Consider the following 26411-nt stretch of genomic DNA (forward strand, 5'->3'; position numbering starts at 1 on the left):
GATTTCCCACTCAAGGGAAGGAGAGCAAGAACATGCACCTTTGACACGGCTATGAATGACTTTAGGTAAATGAGGTCGGATGAAGGGATGTGCTGACTCCTGAATGTTACTGCAAGGTCACAGATGGTACAGTCTCCTCCTCGGCACCAGGAGTCCCTCGTTACTTGAACCACAGTGCCTGAGACCAAGTAAGTAGCTGAGCTAAATCCTAGCTGGCAAATCTGACATCAGGCACAAGGGTTAACAATCTATTTAGGGGCATAAGAGAAACACAGGGAACAAGTATAAGCCCTGCACCCAGGGACAGAGGGAAAAGAGGTGATCGGGCTGGGAGTGGAAAGTAGAAATCAGCAAAGATTTGTGATTTCTGGAGGGGGTAACTTCTTCAAGTTGGAAATTGATGAACAGGTGCTGATGAAGAGGATGGTGAAAAGTTGGAGCCTAGGCAGAGGCAGGAGAAAACAAGACATGAAAAGGCCTATCAGCCCAGCAGGATGATTGGTTAGAGCAGAGGACCTGTGACCACACGGAGGGTTGGTTTAAGGCAGTGACGGGAGAGAGAAAGGTCTGCATCTAGGTGTGAAGTGATGTGGTTACATGGGATTAGAGACAGAAGGGAAGATAGACTGAGTGTGAGGAGATTGCTAAGAGCTGGCTATTGATCAAGTGTTGATACTCAGGAGGTCCAGAGTTAAACACACACGCGCGCGTGCACGGGCAAAACAGAAATCACCGCGCCATGCTGCGGTTGTGAGATTTCCGGAGGTTACTGGTTCCAGTGCTGGTGCTGAGACTTCTAGGAACCACCCTTGTGTTCATAAAAGAAAAGATGGGGACAGTCTCACTGTTTGTGGATTCTTAGATAATAATAGCTGAAAAGTCCATTTCAGCATGCAGGGTTTTTTTCCCCTCCATCTTAACTTGTCAGTCCAATTGTTAGCAACAAGAAATGAGATGGATGGAAGCAATACTCTGCAAGTGACAAGGTTTAGGGACTAGACACATTAAACCGGGATGAGTTAGTTAAGTAACAGCAAGGAGACGAGTAGATGACTGTGAGGCATTTTAAGCACTTATCTTGGGAAGCATACAGTACGGAAGAGCAAATGGACGGCTTGATGACAATTTGCTCAGCTTACTGGGATAGAACAAGAAAATCTCCTCTTTAAATGCTGACTGAGTGTTGAAGTCTTTTCAAGGAGAACGATTCCCCTCCCAACATATTTTCTCAATAGTCTTCTACAATTACTGTAAATATACTTTGCAACCAACCCTAGATTATATAAAACAAACAAAAATCCCGCAGTTGTGTCTTGCACAGGACTTTCAGATTTTTCATTCTCTCGAAGAGAGAACAGATCCTGAGTAGCTTGCTGAGGAGCTTTCATCTTTTCCCTTAGTACCCTATATGCAAAAACAGCAATTCATCTTATTTGGACTCTCTTTTCACTGCCTTCAACCATGCCTCAGAAGAACTCAGTTCGCTGGAGCGGACTTTAGCGGTGGGGCCCAAGTTCCATAAATCCCCCAGCGATGCTGATGCTTGCCAAGTTCGAGCAAACGACTCTCCACTGGCCGAGTGTGTTCAGGTGATAAGGAAGACGACCGGGAAGAGTCAGAAAACAGGCACAGAAGTTTGGGAATGAGTCAGAAGCAGCGACTAACTTTCCTTCTTCCCTCTCCCCAGTCTGAGATATTCACGCCGCGTGGACTGCCACTCTGAAGGCCGGGATGCACTGGGTCGGAGTTACAGCCCCGTGCGCGGTCAGGTTGGCGCCCTACTCACTCCTTTCTCGCAGCAATTACGAGAGCGCGCCCCACCTGCTCTGCAGCTCCGCCCAGCTTCCGACCGCCGGGCGGCGGCCGCACCCCCTCACCACTGAGCCCCGCCTCGCAGCACGCGCCGCTGGCTGGCGCCCCGCCCTCTCCTCACGTGACAGCCCAGCCCTCCATGCGCGCTCGGATTGGCTCTCGCGACTGAGGGGGTGGGTTCTAGCCTACAGCTCTGCCCCGCAACGCGGCTGCAGTTTTCAAACCTCAACTGTAACCTTCCGTCACCGTCTTCGCCGCCGTAGCCGGGAGCCACCTCACGGGGAGGTCAGGTCACAACTGTTGGCCGTTGTCCAGAAGAGTAAAAGTGGGTCCTGCCACGCTTGGAGCTACCCGGCACCTCACGGAGCTAGAGCTGGAGAACGCGTCTTGTCGTGCCCACCTGCGTGGGGCGGGACTGGAGCCCCCTTGGAGGGGGCAGCATCGGGAGAACCTGCTGCTGCCTGAGCGGTCAGTGTCTTCCGCCTCGCGCGTCCGCGGTCCTGCCGGGTGGACTGGGGGTTGCGACTCCAAACCCCTGAACCAGCCCCCTTTACCCGTGGAACAGAGACCCAGAACGTGGGAGGGGTCCCGAGGAGGGATCCAGGCGGTGTGGGCGGATCCGGGGTCCCCTCTGACCCCTGGCCTGGGGAAGATGGGCTCAGACACCGCCGCCCCTAGGTGGCCCGACTGCTCCGAATCCCTCGCCGCATATCGGCTGGAGTCCTGCTTCCCTGGTTCTCTCGGGTTCGGCGCTGGGAGCGGCGGCTGGTCCTCCCAGTACCCTTCTCAGCGCGGGGAGCGCGCGCGCGCGCTCGTGTGTGTGTGTGTCTGTCTGTCTGACTGTGTGCGCGCCGTCGCCTGGCTGGCACGGACTCTCCCTGGGTCGCGTCCCGTGGGGGCCCCCTTCGCGACCGGCTCGATCGCGTCCCTTCCACGTCGCGTCAACGTGGTCCCTTCAGGTCCCTGCCGAATTTACAGCTGTGGTGTAGGCACAGGACGTGTTCACATCTGGACTCATGGACACGTCCTGCTCACAGCTGTCTTTCGTCTGGAGAGAAGTTTGTGCTCATCTTGTGGGGGATTTTCAGTTACTATTGTGAACAGTTTTTTGAAGTCAGTGAATAGAGAAGTCGAGTTGTAGTTGTTTCTGTGATTTCTAGCGATCTGGTTTTATTTTGACGCCATGTAAACCGCAAAGGGTACACGACCCATCCTCAAACTATACAACTACGTGACGGCTACGATTTTGACATTTACCCAGCTCTTGGTTTTGGTGTAGGGAAAAGCTCTTCATTTGAATTCCCTTAGGGGGGCAAGTAGAGACGAAGTTGAAAGAGACTTTATGGGCAGCTGGTAGCTGATGTTCGTTCTTCCGCTGCCTGTGATGGGACTAGAGGCCCTCCAACATCAATTTGCAAATTGAAATTAAGGAAGAGAAAACATTTTAAAGCCACATGCTGATCAGAATTCAATTATATTAGGTCGGTGTGTCACATTCACTGTTTGTTTTGCCAACGTAATGTTTACATCCCTGGTACTGATGATAAGCAGCGATGTTTGATATGGTGTCACCCCCTTAGGTTCTCAAGCCTTTGAGAATGTGCCCTGAGACAGCATGGTCTACTGAGATGATTGGGCAAGTGGCAGCAAATGTAACTTGGCATTTTGAGCCCGGGAGCACAATTTTATTAAAGAAAAAGATGATAAACCTACTTTGTCATTGATTCACCATTTTATAGTTTTATAGTAAACTGTCCAGAAGTAGTTTTCAACAACTTCCAGAATGTTTGTTTTATAAATGTTAAACCACACACCCGTAAAATTGTGTGTTTTTGAAAAAGCTAGTCCATAGAAGCAATGTCCTAGTTTAAGATCTCTCTTCTTCCCCCTTCATCCTCCTCTGAGCAGATGTTCAGTTTTTTAAAGTTTTTCTTATATTTTAATAACTGAAGTTGTTAATAGCTGCTTTATTTTTGAGGTACATATCATACATTTTACATCATTTTTCTAAATTATGGATCTGAAATTGAAGTGAAATGTATTTACATGGCAATATATTCAAGTTTTAAAAGTAAAAATTGTGTTATTGAAGGCCTTTCATTTTTGTGTGTGGACAGAATGGTTGTAGTTTCTCTTGGGCTCATTGAATAGTGAATTACAATTTGGTTAAGATAGAATCAGTTTTTAGGAACGTTGGGACTTGACAAATTGATCACTGTGTCAGCGTATTAACAGCAAAGCTGAGGAAGGTACAGGCATTTTATGGCATGTTTACAATTTTATCTTTAGACTTGCACTGACAGTGTTTTACTGGTGTTAAGTAAACAGTTAAATATGTTTTAAAAGCTTTGTTTTTGAAGCTGTTTGATAATTATAAGAGAGAATTTCCTTATCAAAATTTCCCTGTTTTTCTCTTAGAGACCTAATTTAAAACCCAGGAATCAAGGAAATCAATTGCTGACACTTTCACTTAATCCTAAAATTGTCTTACAGTTGCACGTATGTTATATTGCAGTGCATATTTCCTGTAAAAAAATTGGCAGCTACGTAGGACAGTGCTTCTAGAGGTATTGCTTTTAAAGGATTTTGATTAATTTTTTTAAAAAGAATTCTTTGTGTTCTGTGGGTATTGATTGTGTCAAAGACATTAAGTCATTTATGTACTTACTTTCCACTTTTGAAAACTTTATATGTTTTAGTTATTTTAATTTTCCACAATATTGATGACAAAATTCAATGATTTTTCTAAAGATTTTTTTTTTTAATGTGGACCATTTTTAAAGTGTTTATTGAATTTGTTACAATATTCCTTCTGTTTTACGTTTTTGGGGTTTTTGTTTTTTGGCCCACGAGGCATGTGGGATCTTAGCTCCCAGACTAGGGATTAAACCCACACCCCCTGCATATTGGAAGGTGAAGTCTTAACCACTGGACCGCCAAGGACGTCCCTCAATGGTTTTGTTTTTAAGTATTTTATATTCTATTATAGAGTATTATCAAAGGATATTTCTTTGATAATAGACAAATGTCTATTATCATAATAGACATTAATAGATAATAGACAAATAATTAACAAATGTACTTAGGAATTAAGTCGCATATTTTTATATAAATATGTTGTGACAAATGTAATTTTCAAGACATACTTTGTTCATTTTTTATTTCTTTAATTTATCCTTTTTCCCCCAAATATATTTAACCTTGAACTTCAGTGCCACTTTAAACATCTAAACTAGTCAGTTTCTTTTAATATTTATATGCAATGTGTCGCTGCACCCTGGACCCTTTGCAACTTCTTCAAAAGAGGGAATCGTTATACTTGAAGCATTTAAAAATCTTAATATTAACAGTGAGGTGATAGTTTCATCTGTAATCCGAGGATCATATTCCGTTTTGCATTGTAATACTTACTGAATAAACAATACTTCAGAGATGCTGTAAGTAAACTGCTTTATTTTACAACAGAAACTTAATTTTCCATCTGATGAATGACAAGCACTGTATGTTTGTTGGCCCACTATATTTCCGTTTTCAACATCTTTCCATCCTGGTCCATAATTATAGGGTTTAATTCTTCTTCTGAAGGTAGAAGAGACAGCACCAGGACTTACCTGTCATGGTACAGAATCAGTCCTGGGGTCATTACCTGGGACTTTAGCCCTTGGATAGTATATACTAGATAGACTAGTTAGACTAGAGTCAGTTAGCTGGCTTCCTGTTGTGATTTTCAAAGGATTAAATTCTTGAATTATGTTTTCTATTCAATCTTAATAGAACAAACAAACCTGTTAGTAGAATACATATAAGGAACAGTCTCTTCCTTGAAATTGAAAATCATCATCATCCCTTTCCCTACACAAATAACTTTGCTTCTGATCAATGACTAATTAAAAATGGATCCTTTTACCACACTAGCAGAAAGTTCTTCCTTTATTCTGATGGATTCTAGATAAATAAATCTACAGTTCCTCTGTTTCCTAGGGAAAACTTGGTAGCTATAAATGCTAATGTAGAAAGAAAAAGTTTTTTTCCCCTCTCATCTTGTGCCTTACTTTGCTTTCCATTGCCTTTCAAATTTACTTCATGAAGATCTTGATTTATCAGTCCTTGGCAGGACAAGTGTCTGGATTTCCTGATTGAGGCAGCTCTTAAAATATTGATATTCTTAGCTGAAGTAGGTATAGTATCATGTGGCCACCTAGTTTGGAAAGATAGGTAAATACAAAATAAATGGCCCGTTGGTATTGTATTACAATATATGATATTATAATTTTATCCATGTTTCCAGACTATGGCTATCCTGTTTAGAACTGAAGTTCTCTGATAGCAATTTAAAATATTTCTTATTTTATTTAGTCAAATACTGAATTAAGCAGAGATTAGCTGCATTTGAAGCTCCAATATGATAATTTCAAGATGGATCTCAAGTTCTGCTAAACCCTTGAAGATATGAGATGTACCTAAAAATTCTTCTTGCTATATTTCATAATTCTTAAGAATTCAGTTCATCAGACATTTAAAAAAAATTCCTACCAGGTGCCAGACACCGTGCTGGGAGTTTAGGCATGAAAGCAAATGGTTGCAACCCTTCAGACACTAAATATAATTGCAGGCTAACATGTTACATGTTGAGGTAAAGAGGTATGTCAAGGTTCCTCCTATTTGAAGCGTAAAGGACAGGCATTAAAGGCAACCTGTGGGTTTTAGGCAAAGCTTCCTGGGGGAGATGACATTCTTTGTTGAGGTAAGAAGGATGCATACGAAGAGTTTTTGCATTTAAAGAAAGGTAGAAAGGATGTTCAGACAGGAGAGTATAAGAGAGATGTGGAGGCAAAAGATGAGCTACAAGTGTGGCAGGAAATGAAGCTGGTGTGTACCTGGCCTCAAAGGCTTTTGTGTGCATGCTATAAGGACTTGAACTTGTAGCTACTGGGAAGCTAATGCACGGATTAAAGCAGATAATTTAATTCTCTAGACGTTTTTATTTAGTGTTATATGCTGTATTCTATTTTATAAAACATTTTTATATGATAACCTTGAAATGAATATCGTGATGAATATTTTTTGTTTGTTTGTTTTGTCTTGCGGTACGCGGGCCTCTCAGTGCTGGGGCCCCTCCCGCCGCGGAGCGCACGCGCAGGCCCAGCCGCCATGGCTCACGGGCCCAGCCGCTCCGCGGCACGTGGGATCCTCCCGGACCGGGGCACGAACCCGCGTCACCCGCACCGGCAGGCGGACTCCCAACCACTGCGCCACCAGGGAAGCCCGTGATGAATATTTTTAAATAGAGCTATTTATAGGTTTATAGGGACTGTTTTTCTTACTTTTGATCACATCACATTTGCTTTCTCCCTTCAAGTAAATTAAAGGCCCAGATCAAGCCTAACATTTCCTTTTTTCCTTCCTTCACTGATCCATATCTGAATTCTTATTGTGATTATTGTAATGGGAGTTAATAAAAAAAACTTTGCAAATAAACTTGAGGTGCCATTTTTCCTAGTATTGATAGTACTGTGTAATTAGAAGCTTAATTGTCTCTTGCCTTCTTCTATTATCCTCTTACTGTTTTTAGTGCCTGATTGTGTCTATAACTGTGTACCTACTCATGTGTGCGCACACACACACACAAATTTACGTACTAAGTACCTTGAGATTTTTTATTAGTATAGCCTCATAGTGTTATGAGATGCATTTCAAATGGAGTGAGACCTATTGGTAATTTAGAGTCAGTTATAGGTCTGTGAATTATGGTAGAAAACAAGAAAAGGTCTGTGATTGTTGGAGTTCAAGAGGATTCAGTGGGAAATTTAGGAAGATGCAAGGAAAGACAGCTGATTGATAACCTGCTTGTGCCCAAGGATTAAATCTTATATGAAGGGCAGCAAGCTGTTTGTGGAGGGATTGGTGGAAAAAGGTGACATTCTTGCTCCACTATATGCAAAATTAGCCAAAGGAGAGGAAATGGAAAAAATATCTAGGCCGTGGCAACTGGTGCAAGTGCAGTAAATAGAAGGAAGCTACACCTAAGTGATGCTATATGGATCCCTAAGGCAGTTTGTAATATAGGTATATTTGCAATAAGTAGATAAGCTTAAAGTTCAACCTTCAGAAATGTGCTTTTCATTTTTTCTGAGACATGGCTTGTGTTTCCAGCATATTCAGAGACAGAGTAAAATTTATCACAATTCAGAAAATGATTTTTGTACTAACATGTATTTTAAAAACTGCTGATTACCCAACACTGTTTTCAGCTGCATTTATAATCATACAAATATACAGATACCATGGTACATTCATCCATTATGATGACCAACAGTACATGTGAGGGGAGGAAAATTTGTTAGGTAAAAAATTAAATTAAGCCAATGTCTAGAATTAGGAAATACTATTAAGTAGTTTGATTAATAGGCCCTGTTTTTATTATCACTATTTATTTCAATCCTTTTTTTAAAAAAGGTAAGTTTTTTTTCCTTCTAATATAACTGAATAGGTATTACAAAACTTAATACCTATTAGTATTATATTTTGGATATCACATTTTGGATTTTTTTTTTGGAGGGATCCCGGGATGAATCTGGATTTTCACCAAGTGATACGATAAAGGCATATGTCTTAAGGTTACAAATTATTATTCATTATATAGAATTATAACTATAACATTAATTCAGAATTTATGAAATTGTTCTTTCTGTGCAGTATTAAACAAGGTATTAATTCTTGCTTAGTATTTACCCTAAATGCTTATATGGTCTTTGCATAAGAACAGACATGTTATTTGGATAATGAATACCATATGCTCTAAATAAATGCAGAGAAAACGTTGAGGCCTTAAAAAACCTGAGCAATAATAGCTCATGAACTTCCAGCCAAGTAACACTTAATGTGTAAAGAGATATGTTTTGCTGTTAAAAATGGGTAAGTTTCTGCGTTTAGAGTCTAGTCATATATATTCAAAGCCATCTTTTTTACCCAAAGGCATTTATTAGTTTTCGTCTATACCTGCTTGGTGTAGATAACTTAAACACAGGAAAATATAAATACTGCCATAATCTCACCACCCAAAGATAACCACTGTTAATATGTTGCCATAGTTTTCCAGTATTTTCCTCTATTTACTTTTATATTTAACAAAATTATGTAACATATCAAAAATTATATATAACAAATACATATACCTTATATGACAAAATTATACTGTATGTAAAGTTTTGTCTTCCTTTTTTCACTTAGTATTATATGAGTTAAAAATATTCTTTGAAAGCACAATTTTTATTAGGTATATAATATCCTATTTAGGTATATTTAGCCATTTCCCTATTGTTGGACTTTGGGATTCATTCATTCTACAGGCTTTTTATTTTTTTAACTATTATATATCATGCTTCATTAAACATAAGTCTTTGAGTATATCTAAGATCCATATTGATTCTTTTGAAACTTGAGAGCAGAAAATAATTATTTATAAAATATATCTCCATTCTACTAGATTCTTATGAATAGATCACTTTTTAGCTGATATATTACAGTATGAGATAAACATCTTAGATTCTAGAATCTAGATGAGGTGAACATCTTAGAATCAAGAGCCTGTACTCTCTCTATATGAGTGAATTTGACATGTTCTTGTGCTCATGTTTCCTAAGGCCTGATTTGGAACCATGTTGGGAATGTAGCCCAATTTGTATCTATAATACAGGTATATCCCTTCTTTCTATGTATAAATGTGGTCATAAGCATGCAAATTCATAGACTTAAATTTAGGGGAAAAAATCTTAAAAGTCCAAAGATGACCTGAAGAAAAAAAGGTTGAGCATAGAAATTGGTAACCGTATTGATTTTTCAGAGAAGAATATGTGACCAATGAAACTGAGTTCCATCAGAGCTAAAAGTATACAAATAGTTCATCAAAACAGAATAAAAAGACAGAATTTAAGAGTTGAGTTTAAGCTAACTTGGGGTGAGAGTTTTGTATGTGGAAATATAGGTACAGCTGTTCAACAATGGCAGAGGATTGTGCAGAGAGTATCTTTCAGTAGAATAGTAACAGTATTTATTGATTGAACAATCATGATGTGCTTTCATGACTAGCACTGTACCAGTGTGATTCTACATGAGTTCATCATATTTTAATTTTTAATATTTAGAGTACTGCCAGATACATTCCATAATTCATCCATACTTCAGGGGCAGCAGAATTGAAGCTGTCCTCACTAGTAATCAGAGAAATGCAAACTAAACCACAAAACTGTCTGAATGGGGCAAATGTTGGCAAGGAGATGATAAGCTCTCCTACCTAGTGCTAGTGGAATGGAAAGAAGGGACCTACTCTGTGTCTATGTTGCCTTATTTATTTTTAATTTAAACAAAATATGGCAAAGTAATAAGATTGAAAGCCCCAAGTGTTTGTTATATTTGTATCCCTTCCTACACATTTGAAATATTTCTTTCTTTTTTAAAGTAGCTGTATTACTTTGCTAGGCTGCCACAACAAAGTACTGTCCATCAGGTGACTTAAGCAATAGTAATTTATTTTCTTACAATTCTGGAGAGTAGAATTTTGGGATCAAGGTGTCAGCAGGGCTGGTTTCTTGTGGATGGGCTTCTCCCTATGTTTTCACATGATCTTCCCTCTACGTGTTTCTGTATCCTAATCTCATTTTTTTCATAAGGCCACCTGTCCTCTTGGATTAGGGCACACCCTAATGACCTCATTTTAATTTAATTACCCTTTCTCCAAATACAGTCACTTTCTGAGGTTCTAGGGGGTTAGGACTTCAACATATGAATTTTGAGGGAAGGGACATAATTCACCCCATAACATTAGCAAAGTTAAATGTCTCATAGCTGGTATGATGGATAAATGGGATTCAGACCCAGATGTGATTCAGTCCAAATGTTATTTTCAGAATTCTACACCACTACTTTTGGAATACTAGAGATGTACCTCAAAACTAGTTAGGGCTTTGTTTTTTCAAAGGCCACAGAAACTGAAAACACTCCCCTCTAATCATACTGCGTACTTGCTAAGTTGAATATAGATGGCATTTGAATTTAGGAAGATAAAGAACAGAACATGTCAAGTAGGAAATAAGGGGAGGAAAAATGTGTCAGAGACACATTTTGCTAACTACACCCTCTTATAAGAGGGTGCTAGAAGAAGAATACTGGATTTCTTATTAGATCGGCATAGCAGAAAAGTCAGGCATATCTTAAATATATAGTCTGCTGTTATTATATGAATTCAATTAATATGAAATAGTAGTTTTAATGTTAAAACTGAATACTCATAAATAAAAGTTCCAAATAAATATGAGCTTCAGTTACAGATTAGAACTCTAGAATAAGGCTTTATGTGTGGTCACTCACTCATCCAACAAAATTATAGAGCTCTTCATGCATGGCAGGCTCTGTGCTGTGTTCTGCCTCTAAGGCCTATGAAACAAGTCCATTTCTTGTAGTCATTCACATGTCAGTAACATAACTCACAATATGTGATTTTACTGTCAAATTTGTTTGGCCATGTGAAATTAAATTTAAAATGAATGATCATTTGTGTTATAATCATGCTGTGTTAAATTATCTTGTTATGTGAAGATATAACTTTAAAGAATGACAGTTTAAAAATGAAATTTAAAAAAAAATTTTAATGTTTTTTAAAAACTAAATTGAATGATTGTATTACAATTTTATTTTAACTGTTTTTTTAAAGAATTTGGGAGGTCTTACAGGATTTTTCAGTAGTTTTATTCTGAAATGAAGTCAGTAACTTAGTTCAAGTACCATAGAGGAGATACCAGTTTATGTGTATGCCTTTTGTTTTTCTTCCTTCTGGGTAGAATATGTTCTTAAATCTTCCTCTTTCTTTCTTCTTCTTTTTTTTTTTTTTTTGGTTGTATCTTATAGCTATATTTTGAGCTGTATAATATAACGCACATCCTATCTGAGATAACATCTTTTTTTTTTCTTAATTGCATTTAAGTTATATCCTGCATCTTCTCTTTTTTTAAATAGGTAAAAATAAGTGACTGAAGAAGCCTACCTGAGAGTCATCTAACATGTCGAGGAGAAGATTTGAGTGTCGAAGTATTTCGGGCTTGCTAACTACAACTCCTCAAACTCCAATTAAAATGGAAAACTTTAGTAATTTTTATACACTTACATCCAAAGAGCTAGGAAGGTAAGGAAACTTTTGATGTGTATGTGTTTAAATTCACATTTAGGATTTCTGTGTCTATAAAACTCACTTGATGATTATTTTGCAGTGATTAGAAAGAAAAGTCCTCATCTCTGCTGATGTTATACAGGGTTTAGTCTTAACTGACTTGGAAATCAAATCCGTAGAGGGTTAGTGAGCATATATGATACATCCCACCTCGCTTCAGAGCCCATGGTTGGAAGTCAGGGTTCTTACTTGAGGCTGTGCATGGGAAGAGGCAGCTTAGCACAATGGACTGCCACATCCAAGTTTGGGCTCTGCCATTTACTATTTAACCTCAATTGAATTACTGTACCTCTTGGTTTTGTAGTTTTCTCATCTGAGACCCAGGGATGAAGATAATTGTTATCTATTTTATATGGTTGTTGTGAGGATTAAACTAGTTAATATTTGTAAAGTATTTAGTAGAATACCATAGAAGTTTTTGTTGAATAAAAAAATTTTTAATTCTTAGGATATTGTGCTGGGCTAAAAAAAAATAAATATGGAGATTCTCCTTCTCTTTTCTAAGCAAAATGAATTAACTCATATTAGATAGTATAATTCTGTATGACAAACAATGCATGTACTGTAAGTAAAACCTGTATTTACACTGGTACTAATCTGTTTTGGTTTAACGAAGGTGTAAATTCCTTAAGACCAAGGAGTGAACTGAGATTATGAGACCATTTAGCACTACCATTTTAATATATATGAAAGTTACAAAAGATATACCAAATAATTTGTTATTTATTCAGCATTTTGAGCTTTAAATTAAAAACACTTAACAAAGGGTGGTAGGATGATGATCATTTTCTGTCTTCAGTTTGATTTTTACATTAAAATGGTAAAAGTCCGTGTTTGTATTATTGATAGATGCACAGTAAAATAGTGTGAATGATTTTTTATCTTTGAAAATCTCAATGTGAAAACAAAAATTGACTGAACGATGGCAAGTAATTCTATTCTTGGTGGTCTTTTATGTCAAGGATAAAGGCTAGTCCTGGCTTTTTTACTTGTCAGATATTGGATGCAGTCTTTCTTTTGCAGAATAAGGGTGATAATATCTGCCTCATCAGACTAAGAACTAAATGTGAAAGCATATTTCAGTATTCCTGTCACATTTATTTAATTTTGTGTGCAAAATATTTGAGTCTTCTAATGGTTTATTTTTTTATAAAATATAGTTTCAAAACCCTTTCAGAATGTTTTCAAGAAATAGTTTAGTTCTAAATCTATACTATTTCTTTTTGCATTATACAGGCAAGAGTAAGTGTTCTTTTAGTTGTATCTCACTATTCATTAAATAGTCATAGAATCTACATTGGAAGGACTTCAGTGGTCAGTGGCCTTCTAATGTAATTTTTTTATGCAGTGCAGCAGTCTTTTCTAAAATTTTCCTGACAAGTGTTTTACCCAGCCTCAATTTGAATGCTTCAGTGATGGAACTCACTACCTCAGAATGGTCTGTTCCATTTTGTGGGCACCTCTTAGGCACAGAATTTTGTTTTCTATTCTCCTAACCTCTACCCACTATACATAGTTCTCCTTTTGTAGCTGCATATAATGTCCATGTAAAAACCCTTCAGAGATTTGAATATAGCAAAATGTTGCCAGTTTCCTTAAATGGTCATCTTATGACCTGATTTTCAGAGAGCCTTCCTTGATCCAGTTATCCTCTTCTGGACCACTTTGTATTTTTTTCATCATCAGTTTTAAAATAAGAAAGTCTAGAATGGACACAGTATTGTCAATATCTTATCATCTAGAATACAACAAAACTTTATTGAGATAGCCTGTGTCGGAGCTAGAAAGACTAATTTTTTTTCTTTGAGGGTTTTTGAGAACTTAAACTTTGAGAACAATATTAATAACTTAAACTTTGAGAACAATATTAATAATTCTAAGTTTTGTAAATGGGGTGCCGTCATAAATCACAGTCATAAACTTGACTCAGTATACAACATTTTAGAGCAAAAATTCATGGTAGAATCTGATGAAAACAAATTCAGATGGCTAATATTTCATCTTCTAATACCTTCATGAAAGAGACCTAACTTTTTTCTTTTAATTGATATGGGCTAATGAGTTACATGGTAAATATTGATGTGTCTAATTAGTAAACCTTGATAAATTGGAAATCGTGCCCTTTCATCTGCCATGAACTTGCTTTAAATTCTTTCAGTATTTTACCAATTTTGATATTATCCCATACTTTTGCAAAATGAAAATTAGTATCATAATCTTGTTTCTTCTGAAGTGCGTACATTTTGAAGCATACAAACATATAATTCTAGCATGTGGTGATTACAAAATTATCTTTATAAATCAGTTTTTTAATTAATTTTAAGATGTTAGTGTTTTAGAAGTTATTTTTCTTCAGCAAATTAGAAGAAAATATGTAAAAGTTAACAGTTCATTTTTGATTGTTCTCAAAAAAACTTTGCATTGTTCCTGTTTTTTAACATGTTGGTTAAGTTTTTTCCACCCCTCCCCCAACTGAATCAAGGTTTCATAGGACTTCTTGTGGTTAGAAGGGTGAGGCAGATGCAAAAATAAACGTCAGCTTCCTTTGTGGCTTACCCTCCCCCGTCCTTTCACATTTTATTGTCTATTCTAGAATGTAGAAGGGTAACTAACAAGGCCTTTTAGCTGCTGGGAAATCTAGACAGCCTTGCCTTTTTAGGGTATGAATTAAGTGCTATTGTTAAGGGTTTTAAATTTTCTTAAATGTTTCTGTTAAATTTGATATAGGAACATTATATATTAAATGTTATTTTTGATACTTCTAAATGACAATTAGCATTTTAGAATGGAAAACGAATACTTGCTTTTTTTCCCTAAGTCATCTGATAATTATGGTAAAAATGTTTACCTTATTTAACAGTACATAAATGAATATGTAAAATTTTATTTGAGTCTCAAATAAACTTTAAAAATGTAAATGCTTTAAGTACAGTATACAAAGTAGCACAATGTATGGTACTATAGTAGGTTCGTAACTCTTGCATTCATTCAACAGATACTCAGTTCATATTATGTGTTAGTTAGCGAAGTGTAGATTTTATAATTACTGTAGTAATTAGGACAGATAGGGTTTCTGCCCTTGAGCTTTTACTTAGTGGTGAACATTGGCAAATTATTACCAATATCATTTGGTCATCTTTGCTTTGCATTAATGAGTACTATACTTGTAAGCCTCATGAGAATACCTGAAACAATTAGGTAAAAGTGTTATTATTTAATTTTGCTCTTTGTTCCTGAGAAAATTCTGGCTTATAGATATAATTGTAAAATTACAGCAGAACTTAATTGTCACAATTAGTACTGTAAACTTTTTCAGATGGACAGATTTCTTGGCTAACTAGTTTGTTTCCTAAGTTTTACAAGGTGAATTTCTTCATAAAACTCAAAGTTTCCTTTTTGTTTTAGACAAATTTTCACTTCTAAATCTAAGAGTTGGCAAAAGTGAATTTACCTCTTTAAAAAAAAACTATCTTAAAGGGAGAAATTGTTTTGTAATGGTCAGAAGAGAAAGCTAGGATTTCACATTCTACAATTTAAGTCGTGGTACTCCATTTCCATATATGACCTTTCATGAATCATTTACTCTTAGTTTGACTCAGTTTATCCAGCATAAAATCTATAAAACATGGGCAGTTTGAGTATAAAACAAAGGGACTGATTAACTTTTTGTGTGTGCTCATTAAAATGCATTGATTTGTATTCATATTGTATGTAGTAAGAAAATATAATTTAAATTAAGCATTCTCCTAAAGCAGAAACTGATACACCATTGTAAAGCAATTAGATTCCAATAAAGATGTTAAATAAATAAATAAGTAAAATAATAAATTAAGCATTCTCAAATCTTAAATGAAAAGTTCTATCAAAAAATCAAGTTTGTGCATGCAAATTTTCTGAGTTGATATTTATTTTGATAAATGTAAAAGAATCAAATTATAGCTTGGCCACTTTTTTAAAAAATAGTTTTTTGCATTAGTAACTATACTTTCTCAGGTTGGTTTCCAGTGCTTTTCATTGGCACCAATTTTGAGGAAATTTGGGATATAAACAGTAGGGATCTTTGTCATCCGGCCGCTTGAGAATAGCAAGTAAAAACACAGTCAAGCAATTTATTCTGTCCCCGACTCCCACCCCAAATCCCAAGTGTATTAAAGATAGGTTTTTATTTATACCTGATTTGTTAGTATCCAGTGAGTCATTTGAGCCTTAGGATAGAAGGTGTTAATTTTGGACCCCCTGGACCAGGCTTAGGAAGTTTATGGATGGTCTTTGAAATCTGAAAACCGTCTGAAATTATATGTAAAACCTTCGATATAAGGGCATGTGTACATTTTTCTGGGTAGGCAGTCAATAGCTTTTATTAGTTTCTTAAAATAGTCTGACTCAAAGTAGCTTAGGTCTTTGAGAAACTAAATTTTGGGCGACTATAGGCTTAGAATACATCATTTGCCAGTCTTTTAAAATTTTGGCTGAAATGTTGAGCACTGTTATTGGAGAGAGCTAAAACGCGTTTATTCCTAAAATGATAAATATGACCTTAATGGTGTGTTTGTACGTAGCTACTGATAACCATGAATTTTCTTACTTGATCACGAAGTGTCTTTGGATACTCTCCGTAAGATGTATATACTTTTGGTATCTGTTATAAGCTTCATGGTACTGAGCAATACTAAGAGATACTCTGGTAGAACAATTGACAAATTGTGATAGAAAGCTTCAAAGCTTGTTAAAAGTGATGTTGAAAGGCAGAATGATTACACTAATAAAAGTAAATAAGTCAAATACCCATTTTTGCATTTAATTTTTTTCATTTGAAGGAAAGCTAAAATTTTTCATAGAGGGTTAATGTGAAACTCTTGGTCTTTGAAAATAGACCAAGATACATATCTTCTCTGGAGTCTGCCAAACAGAATAATATTTACTATGTAGGATTGTTGTGATACTTAAATACAATAATTTATATCAAGAGTATGGCATGGAGTTGGTAGGCAAATTAGATCTCCCCCTACAATGGTAATATATCATATTAATGATATGATAGTAAAGAATAAATATAATTGTCTTATCTTGTTATTACATTTGCCATTTATATTTTCATGTGATAGTACTATAAATTTTATAAAAATACATGCAGTAGTTGATTAGGTTAAGAGAACAAAGATAAATTCCTGATGATATGAATATTTGAAAGGATGGACAGAGTTGGAGGTATAACAGTATCTGTGTTATACTAATATTGTTCTCTATGGAAAAGTTAAAATTGATTGTCCTCACTTTTGCCCCCAGAGGAAAATTTGCTGTGGTTAGACAATGTATATCAAAATCTACTGGTCAAGAGTATGCTGCAAAATTTCTGAAAAAGAGAAGAAGAGGACAGGATTGTCGAGCAGAGATTCTGCATGAGATTGCAGTACTTGAATTGGCAAAGTCCTGTCCCCATGTAATTAATCTTCATGAAGTCTATGAAAATACAAATGAAATCATTTTGATATTGGAACAGTAAGTATACATTTTTAAAAATTGAAGTAAATTTATAGTACCTATTTTAATTGTTGGATAAGGTTGCTTGAAATGTCAAGAACAAGAATGATAAAAGTAAGACAAGAACTTGTAAAGATTCCTGTCGATAAAATATTAGAGGAACATAGTGTATATTTATATGTTTTCACAAAACTTAATGTGCAGCCTCACACACATACCCAAAAACTAATTAAACAGCATTCAGTAAACAAATGACAATACCGTGTTTGCAGAATATGGTGAAATGAGTATACTTTCATTGCTAATGGCACAGAAAATTGATGAGGTTTTCTGCAAAACAATCTGGTGGGCAAATAGGATTGAAATAATTTGTATATTCAGTTATTTGAAGAGCACATCCAAGGAAGTGACCCAAGGAGAATAAAAAGGTAAACTTGCATGAATGAAAGGTAAACCATATAGGTTGTTAAAAAAAACACATGTATTTAGTATGTGTGATGTGCAAAACATTATGTTAGGAATTATAGCAATAAGAAAAAATATATATCTCGTCCCACAAGTCAGTGAAAAGTTGAAAATACCTAGATTTCAATAATTTGTCAAGTCGGGATAGAATATGGTTAAACTAACTGGCTTGTTAACCAATATGTTGACATGTTACTCTAAAACAGTGTTGTTATTGGTGTGTTACTCTAAAATGTGACAGTCTGACACATTTATTATAATTATGTAAAATGTGTATCTGAACATTTGCAACACTTAGTAGAGACCAGCTAAGTTTATGTTTAGTGTACTTTAGGTTCTGATAGTTTATTACAAAATAGTTTTTATAAAAAAAAGCTAAAGAGGTGTTTTAGCAAAAAAAAAATTATAAATATAGTAATTCTTTTTAGTAGCTAACTGCATTATTGCCTTTTTGAATTTAAAAGTATATTAGTCAGGGGCTTCCCTGGTGGCGCAGTGGTTGAGAGTCTGCCTGCCGATGCAGGGGACACAGGTTCGTGCCCCGGTCCGGGAAGGTCCCACATGCCGTGGAGCGGCTGGGCCCGTGAGCCATGGCCGCTGAGCCTGCGCGTCCAGAGCCTGTGCTCCGCAACGGGAGAGGCCACAACAGTGAGAGGCCCGCGTACCGCAAAAAAAATAAATAAAATAAAAGTATATTAGTCAAGTTTTAGGGTTCAGTTATTTTAAGGGATGAATAGATTTGCTTATATATTTATTTAAAAATCTAAATATTTTTGTACCAGGAAAGATGATTGCCTAGAGTGAACTTGTAAATGAAAATGCTTATTTTGCAAAATGCTAAACCTACAAGTAGTTTGTTTAAGAATGAATACTATGTATATCTCCCAGAACAGCAACATACCAATTACGGTATATTATAGTACCTTCAAAATAAATTAGAATTGCAGAGAAGACCGGGATTCTTCCAATAGGATTTAATTTTCATACATTTTTGGTTTATTTTTGTCAAATTCTTAAGCTGACCTTTAAAAAGTTATCTACTTGCATGACATCTGCATGTTTGAAGTATGTGAACAGTAGCTAATATTTTTCAAAAACAGTACTTAATGGAATACTAGGTTTGGAGAGTGAGTATACAATAGGAGCATTGACCACTTTCATAAAATCCTCTCTTCCTAATAGCAACAACAAAATACATCAAAAAGTTTTAACACATTTTATGGATGGACCTTGTTCATACTCTGAAAATTAATTCAGATACCTTACCCAGTAAACTGAGTTCTGTAAGGGCTGAACTGTATCTCGTGGCTGAAATGTAGCAAGCAATCAGTAAATGTGAGTGGATAAATATATTTAATTTCTTACCAGAGCAACTAGGACCTATTAAAATTTATTACTATGCCTATCACTTTTGAGGTGGCCTTGTCACATCACACAATCTCAACCAAAGGTAAAAATGTGTTGGGCAGGTTTAGCTATGTAAAATAAGGTGGCATAATTTTTTATGTGGTAAAAATAAAACAGTGGAATCCTTTACTCTAATTACTGTTGCCAATTTGATATTCTTTTCAAACTATTCTGCATACTCATTTTTCTTCCCTGACTTTTTTATTTGAGAAAATTTTAAATCTACAGAGATGTTGAAAGACCAGTACAATTAACACTCTTATAATCTTTAGCTTGATTCACCGAATGTTGGCATTTTGCCATATTTGCCAAACTATTTGAAAGTTGTAGGTATCATGATATTTCTTCTTCACTTGCCCGAGTATTTATTCTGAAGAGTAATGGCATTCTTTTACATAACCAATACCAGTATCAAAACTAAGAAAGTTAATATTAATCCGGTACTATCATCAAATATATAGTTCATATTTAAATTTTTTGGATTATCCCTGAAATGTCTTATGGACCTATTTTTTTTTAATTCCAGTACCAGAGCCAATCAAGACTTACACATTATATTTGATTGCTAAACTTCTTTAGTCACTTTATTTTTCCTGACATTGTCTTTTTGGGAGGAAATCTGTATCTGTTTTCACATGAAGTATTCTACATCCTGGATTCGTGTGTTTGTTTTCTCATGACTAGATTTAGGTTAAATATTTTTGGCAAGGGGACATTGTGGATGATCATGTGTATTTCTTATTGTAAAACATGAGGTGGCAAGTACATTCGGATTGTTCCATTATTGGTTTTTCTAATTAGAACATGGCTAAGGTGGAGTCTGCCAGCCCTCCACATTGTAAGGAACATGTTCCCCTTTATAATTAATAAGTAACCTATGTGGTAATATTTTAACACTGTGAATATTCTGTTCTTTAACAGCTTTTTATCTAGTGATTTTGGTAACCATTGATGCTATTTGTTTGAATTATTATAAAAGTATACTACAAAGTCTTATTGTCATTCCTATCCTTTCCACTCTCTTCCCACTCAACCTTATAGGTAACCATATTTATTAGTTTCTGACTCATTCTTTATGTGTTTCTTCTTGCAAATATAGGCAAATTTGTATATATGTATATTTCCCTTTCTTTGTTACAGAAAAAATAGCATATTATATATGCCTTTTTGTGCCTTGCTTTTTTTTTCAAATAACATTATATCCTGGAAATCATTTCATATTCATAGGCATCTTTTTAAATATTATTATTATTATTGCTATTTTTTAAATGCCTGTATAGTTCTCCACTGTATGGTGTACCATTTGTTCAGCCTTCTTTGGATGGCCATCATTTGTGGAGGTAGAGTTTTGGTGTAAATTCCTATAAATGTGACTGCAAGGTCCGGGAGTAAATGCATATGTGCTTGTATTAGGTGTTGTCAAATTTCTCTTTATATGGATGGTACAGAATTACTTTAAAAAGGTACTATTTGTTAATTATATGACTCTAACTTAAATCTTCCTTTGGAACTATTAAGCTATGGGTTCTGATAGCTCTGTTTTATTTTTGCTTTTGTGTTTTGTTTTGCCTTCACTTAACCTAAACCAATTGTTTGAACCAAATTAACTTGTTTACTTTTGTGAATTAAACTTAACTTCTTGCAGTCAATGTAACAGTTTTTAACAATTACTAAATCTTTTATTTTTATCTTAATACTTAGTCCACAGGAAAGTATTTCATTACCGGTTATAAAGTCTAAATTATTTTTTAGCCCTTTCTTTAACTATTTGAAAAGTCATATAAATACTATTCTGGAGTTAGTATTAGATATCTTTATAAATTGGGGGAAATTTTTGAGGATAGTTGAGTCAAACCATCTCCACTCTCCGTGAGGCAACAACTTCTCTATAACAAGTGTTTTAAAAGCATCTTTGGATAATTAAATAAAATATACACAAAGTTTTTTTAAAAAACTTCTGGAAGGATGTTATCTAATTGGGCACATTAAGTTTTCAATGCTGAGTTTTGAGCTAACTAAAATTGATTATAAAGAATATGTATGTATAATCTTTAGAAAATGTGGAACAAGAACTTTGTCCTAGATATAGCAAAGTTCGATAGGGGAAATTGGTTAGGATAAATATAAGTTTATCCAGTCAACTCTGAAATTATATGGAAGAGAAACAATAATTTCTTTCTGTCAAGAAATTACCAGCTTATGTTGCCTATTAAATATCTTTAAGTAAATATTATAGACCCAGTAGAAAATGATGAGGACCATAGCAAAACATTTCAACAATAATATATGTTGGGCATTTACTATATGGCAGGCACCATGCTAAGCACTTTATATTTTCATTTGATTTTTAAAATAATCCTCCAAAAAGGGAGATTGGTATTTACTTCACATATTCTAATTTAGAGACAGGAAATACTCTGGCTGGTTTCTTTCCATTCTGAAATTCCATGGGTTTTGTTTCCCCTCATTAGCATTGGATATAATTTTGAAAGATACTCAATATAAAAAATTTAAAACTACTTCATTTTGATCACTAAAAATAAATAATTTAAAAATCTTTACTATGATTTCCAAAGCTATATGCATAGATTTGTAGTATGGATGAGGGAGATATTGCTTTGTTTTACTGAAAATCTTGGCTCTCTAGTACCCAGGGAAATTTATTATTTTGGATAAGAAAATATTCTGATTTTAATCTTTTACATGTTAACTTTATTGTTATGGCAGTTCTTCTAAAGGATAATTCTCTACTTCCCTACTAATATCTAAACTGTGCGTTAGAAAGCTGTAAAAGGCAAATGTAGATTTAAGTAGTATATAGCACATAGATTTACGTGACAGTGTACACAACACATATACAAATACATAAGCAAAAGAACGTGAATACTCCAAATTTCTAAATTGTTGGTTGAGTTCCTTCAGGTGGCAAACTCTTCAACAGAGAGAGAAAGAGTAGAAATACCTGAATTTACCTTCCAGGGCAATGATAATGATATAGGTGGCTTCTCTGATTACAGAGATATCTTTTCTTCTCTGTAGTCACCGCTCTGGGTGCCTTGTTTTAACAAAGGGTCTGTTAGTCTGCTACTCCACTCTGCTTCCATTTATGCTTCCAGTTTCCAGTTTCCACTAACTTCTGCGGTCTGCTTCTTATGTTATCTGTTCTTCCCCTCCTCTTAACTCCTCCTCATTTTCTATTTACCATAGCTTCTCCTATGGAGAGCTATGGTGAAGAGCTTTCGCTCTTTTGTGGGAAAAATGGCATTCCTACAAAAGGCATTGGTCAGCTTGCCAAACTGAAAGGTAGGGACAGTGTGATTGGCTGATCATCATAGTGTTTGTTTGATCTTGTTACTGAAATAAACAAACAAGAAACCCTTAGGATACTTTTCCTGGTGTAAAAGTAACACCTATTTATTGTGTTAAATTTAGAAGGTATAGAAAATAGAAATCATTTGTAAACTGTGGTTACTTTTATGGCATATTCCTGTATTTTAAAATTATTCTTTTTCTGTCTATGTATGTATACCTGTAGAAACAAAATTGTGATCTACTAAGTATACTCTATTATAACCCTTTTTTTCACTTAAGAATATATTATGTGCATTTTTATATGTATAAGTATTTCTAAAAATGAATTTAAATTTAGCAAAGACTTTTAAAATTGCCTTCATAATCAGAGTTTAACAAGAAGCCCCCAAATTCAGAAAGGCTGGATGTTGGCTAGATTTGGAATTAGTATTAGTTGGTTCATTATAATAATAGCTAATGTTTATTGAATATTTACTATGTGTCAGACACTGTATTAAATACTTACAGGTGATCTGCTTTCATGCTTATAACATTGGTTGTACTCAGTACCTTACATGGTTTATCTAAAATAATTCTTACAACAAGCCATTGAAGCAGGAGCTATCATTTTTTGTTATGTATCATTATGTTACAATAGAAGAAACAGAAACACATTTTCTCCCAGTTCAGGTAGCTCGTTAGTGGCAGAGTCAAGAGTGGAGGCCAGGCAGTCTTGATTTCAGTAGGCACTTCTATAAACAACCTGCTCTCCTCTTAGGTCTAGGCACTGGGAAGTGCTTTACATATGTTTTCTTAGATTCTATTTTGAATTTTAGAATTAATGGAGGGTTCTGTCTACTGAATTAACTTTAGTGAGTGTAATGTAAATGTTGGTATATACATATAAAGTGTTCAAGAATGAATTTATGCTGCCATATACTGCCAGATACTGAAGAATTCAGATCTTTCTGGTATTTTCCATATTTTTTTGGTATGTTCCATATCTTAATAGTGGATATAAGTCAGTATTTTATACAGTTTTCTTATACTTTCGAATGATTTGGTCTGACTTCTTACCAGATGTATCTTATAAAGGGCCTAGCAAAGAACTCATTCTAAGAGAATGAGTACCTTCTACATGTCAGACACTGTTCTTGATGCTGTGGATACAGCAGTGAACCAAAGGGGGGAAAATAGTGTCTTGTGAAATAAATGAGTTTCTATTTTATTACATAGAATAGGCTTTACTTGAGATATTCCCAAACATACCTTATAAATTTGATTAATAACCATCTAGATTTTTTTGCACGATGTGCTGGCTGACAAATTTTATCTCATTTATTTAGATTTAGTCCTCAAAATAAAATCTGTTGAGTTCAGTAATATCTCTATTTTACAGATGTGAAAGCTCAAATAAGTGATTGATCCTAAATTATATTGCTGATAAATGGCAGGTTTAGGATTTAAATTTAAATCATTTTATTCCAAACCTAGGAATTTTTCATAATGCTTTTTTTGTCAACATTCTTAGATTTTCAGTTCTTAAAAAAAAACAATTAAGATATGGGTTCTGGCCCCAAGTATTCTTTGTGAAGCTGCAATACAGGATATTGGTAAAGAATGCAGATTCTCATCCATATTATTCAGATTCTGTCCCCCCAACCCCCATTTACTATGTGACCTTGTACAAGTAGCTTAACCTCTTTGTACTTATTTATCTGTAAAATGGGAATGATAACCACCTACCTCACTTGATTGTCATGAGGATCAAAATATCTGTATCTATACATAGCTGATAACTGTATTTATAGATAATGAATAAATGAGTAAAATAGAACAGAGCTGAGCTCATAAATAAGTACTAGCACCCAGAATTTGAAATATTCTTATTTATTTTATTCCTTAAAGATTCCCCCCCACCCAGGACCACCCCCCCATTAAATGTGTGTATATAGAGAGAATAAAGTTTCGATGGCCATGTCTTTTACTTAAAGGTATACAGTATTTAAAAGTTGTCATTTTTAGGTCAATGATTTTTCAAGTTTCTGTTATTTGAATTTTATTCAGTGCTGCAGGTGGAGAAATTTTCAATCTGTGTTTACCTGAGTTGGCTGAAATGGTCTCTGAAAATGACATTATCAGACTCATTAAACAAATACTTGAAGGAGTTTATTATCTACATCAGAATAACATTGTACACCTTGATTTAAAGGTAATGTAATGTGATTTTAAGTAACACTACATCTCTGTTCCTTCTCTGCTCTTGCTTTGCACAATTAATTGCAGGCTGGTATTGAGAGGAAACAACAGTCAGATCATGCTTGTCTAGACTGCACATTTGCTACATGGACTAATTCTGTATTGGCAGAGAGAAGGCTGCATGTGTGAGCAGCTCAGATTAATCACTGGGCTCTTAAAAACCATCATTACTATATGTTCTAATCCTACCATCATGTCACTCCATCCCACTCTTACTGCCACATCCTGGACCTTTCTATCTTATAAAACTGTCTATCTCTAAAATACTTAATTTTGATCTCCATCTTGAAGGTAACCTTCTAGTCCTCACTCCTTTGCTCCCATTATACTCATTCATCTTTCCCTTGAGGCTTTCAGTCTTTTGGCTTCTCCTTTCCCCCCACCGCCCCCAGACCATTCAGGCCCCTGCCCAATCCCTGAGATACCACTTCAGCCTCTCATGTTACTATCCTTTCTCCTTATCCTTCCTCTTCAGCCATACAAGGACGTTAAAATCTGGATCAAACTGTCTCTTATTGTTTGAACATTGGACTCTTTTCTTCCTGGACAATTTCCCTTTCATTTACCCCACCACGCCTCTTTCTATCTCATGTAGAAACCTGGGAATGGTCAGACCCAGAACCATCACAGTGTATTGAACCATTATGTTCCTGGAAATATATGCATTTTTATTCCTTCAGCCTTCTGTCATGCTATTCCCCAGAACACTTTTCTAACTGGCATAGTTCTATTTATCCTTTAAGGTTCAGCTTAAGCATCATCTCTACTGCAAAGGTTTGTTGGACTTTCTAATGGGCAGAATTAAGTAGTCTTTACTACTGAGTATTCTATATCTCATAATCAATTAATCTATGTACCCATCTTTTTTATTCAAACAAAGAAGCCTCTTGGAGTATATTTTTTACTTTATTTATCATTGAATATATAGCTTCTCCTAAGTAGTAGTTCAGTAAGTGTTCGATGGATGACTCAATAAAATGTTTAATAGCTAAACTATAAGTTCCACTTAATTTACCTCTGATCTTAGTATTCTTTTATTGTTTTGTATTACTTATCATTGTTTTGTTGTGCTTTGTTAGCCACAGAATATATTACTGAGCAGCATATACCCTCTTGGGGACATAAAAATTGTAGATTTTGGAATGTCTCGAAAAATAGGGAATGCATGTGAACTTCGGGAAATCATGGGAACACCAGAATACTTGGGTAAGAATTTCCTTTTACTTTCTATACCATCTTGAAATGTATTAACTAAATGATATCTGTATAGAACTATATTTTAGGGTGTATAATTCCAGGATATATTTGGCTCAAATATTTTAGTGCATTGAAATTTGCTTATGACACATTTAAATGGACTGTAGCGAATTGAGACATTCACAACAATTTACAGGACAGTGGACGTATAAGTTAAAAGTTTAATGTTTGTGTGTAAAAGCTTTGTACATAGAGAAAAATAGGTAAAAGGGAAGTT

General features: G+C 35.4%; 1 protein-coding gene across 1 annotated transcript in view; it reads left to right on the plus strand.

Moving 5' to 3' along the window:
* Positions 1–2048: 2048 nt before the first annotated feature.
* STK17B (serine/threonine kinase 17b) overlaps positions 2049–26411 on the plus strand; it is a 32285-nt gene continuing 7922 nt past the window's right edge. The window contains exons 1-5 of the mRNA XM_082658518.1: positions 2049–2280; positions 11824–11989; positions 17321–17533; positions 24746–24890; positions 26017–26143. Coding sequence (XP_082514644.1) covers positions 11868–11989; positions 17321–17533; positions 24746–24890; positions 26017–26143 — 607 coding nt within the window. The 5' untranslated portion in view covers positions 2049–2280; positions 11824–11867. The remainder of the gene's footprint in view (positions 2281–11823; positions 11990–17320; positions 17534–24745; positions 24891–26016; positions 26144–26411) is intronic.

Source organism: Grampus griseus, assembly GCF_964374135.1.
Source record: "Grampus griseus genome assembly, chromosome: 7".
In the NCBI taxonomy this organism is placed as follows: Eukaryota; Metazoa; Chordata; class Mammalia; order Artiodactyla; family Delphinidae; genus Grampus; species Grampus griseus.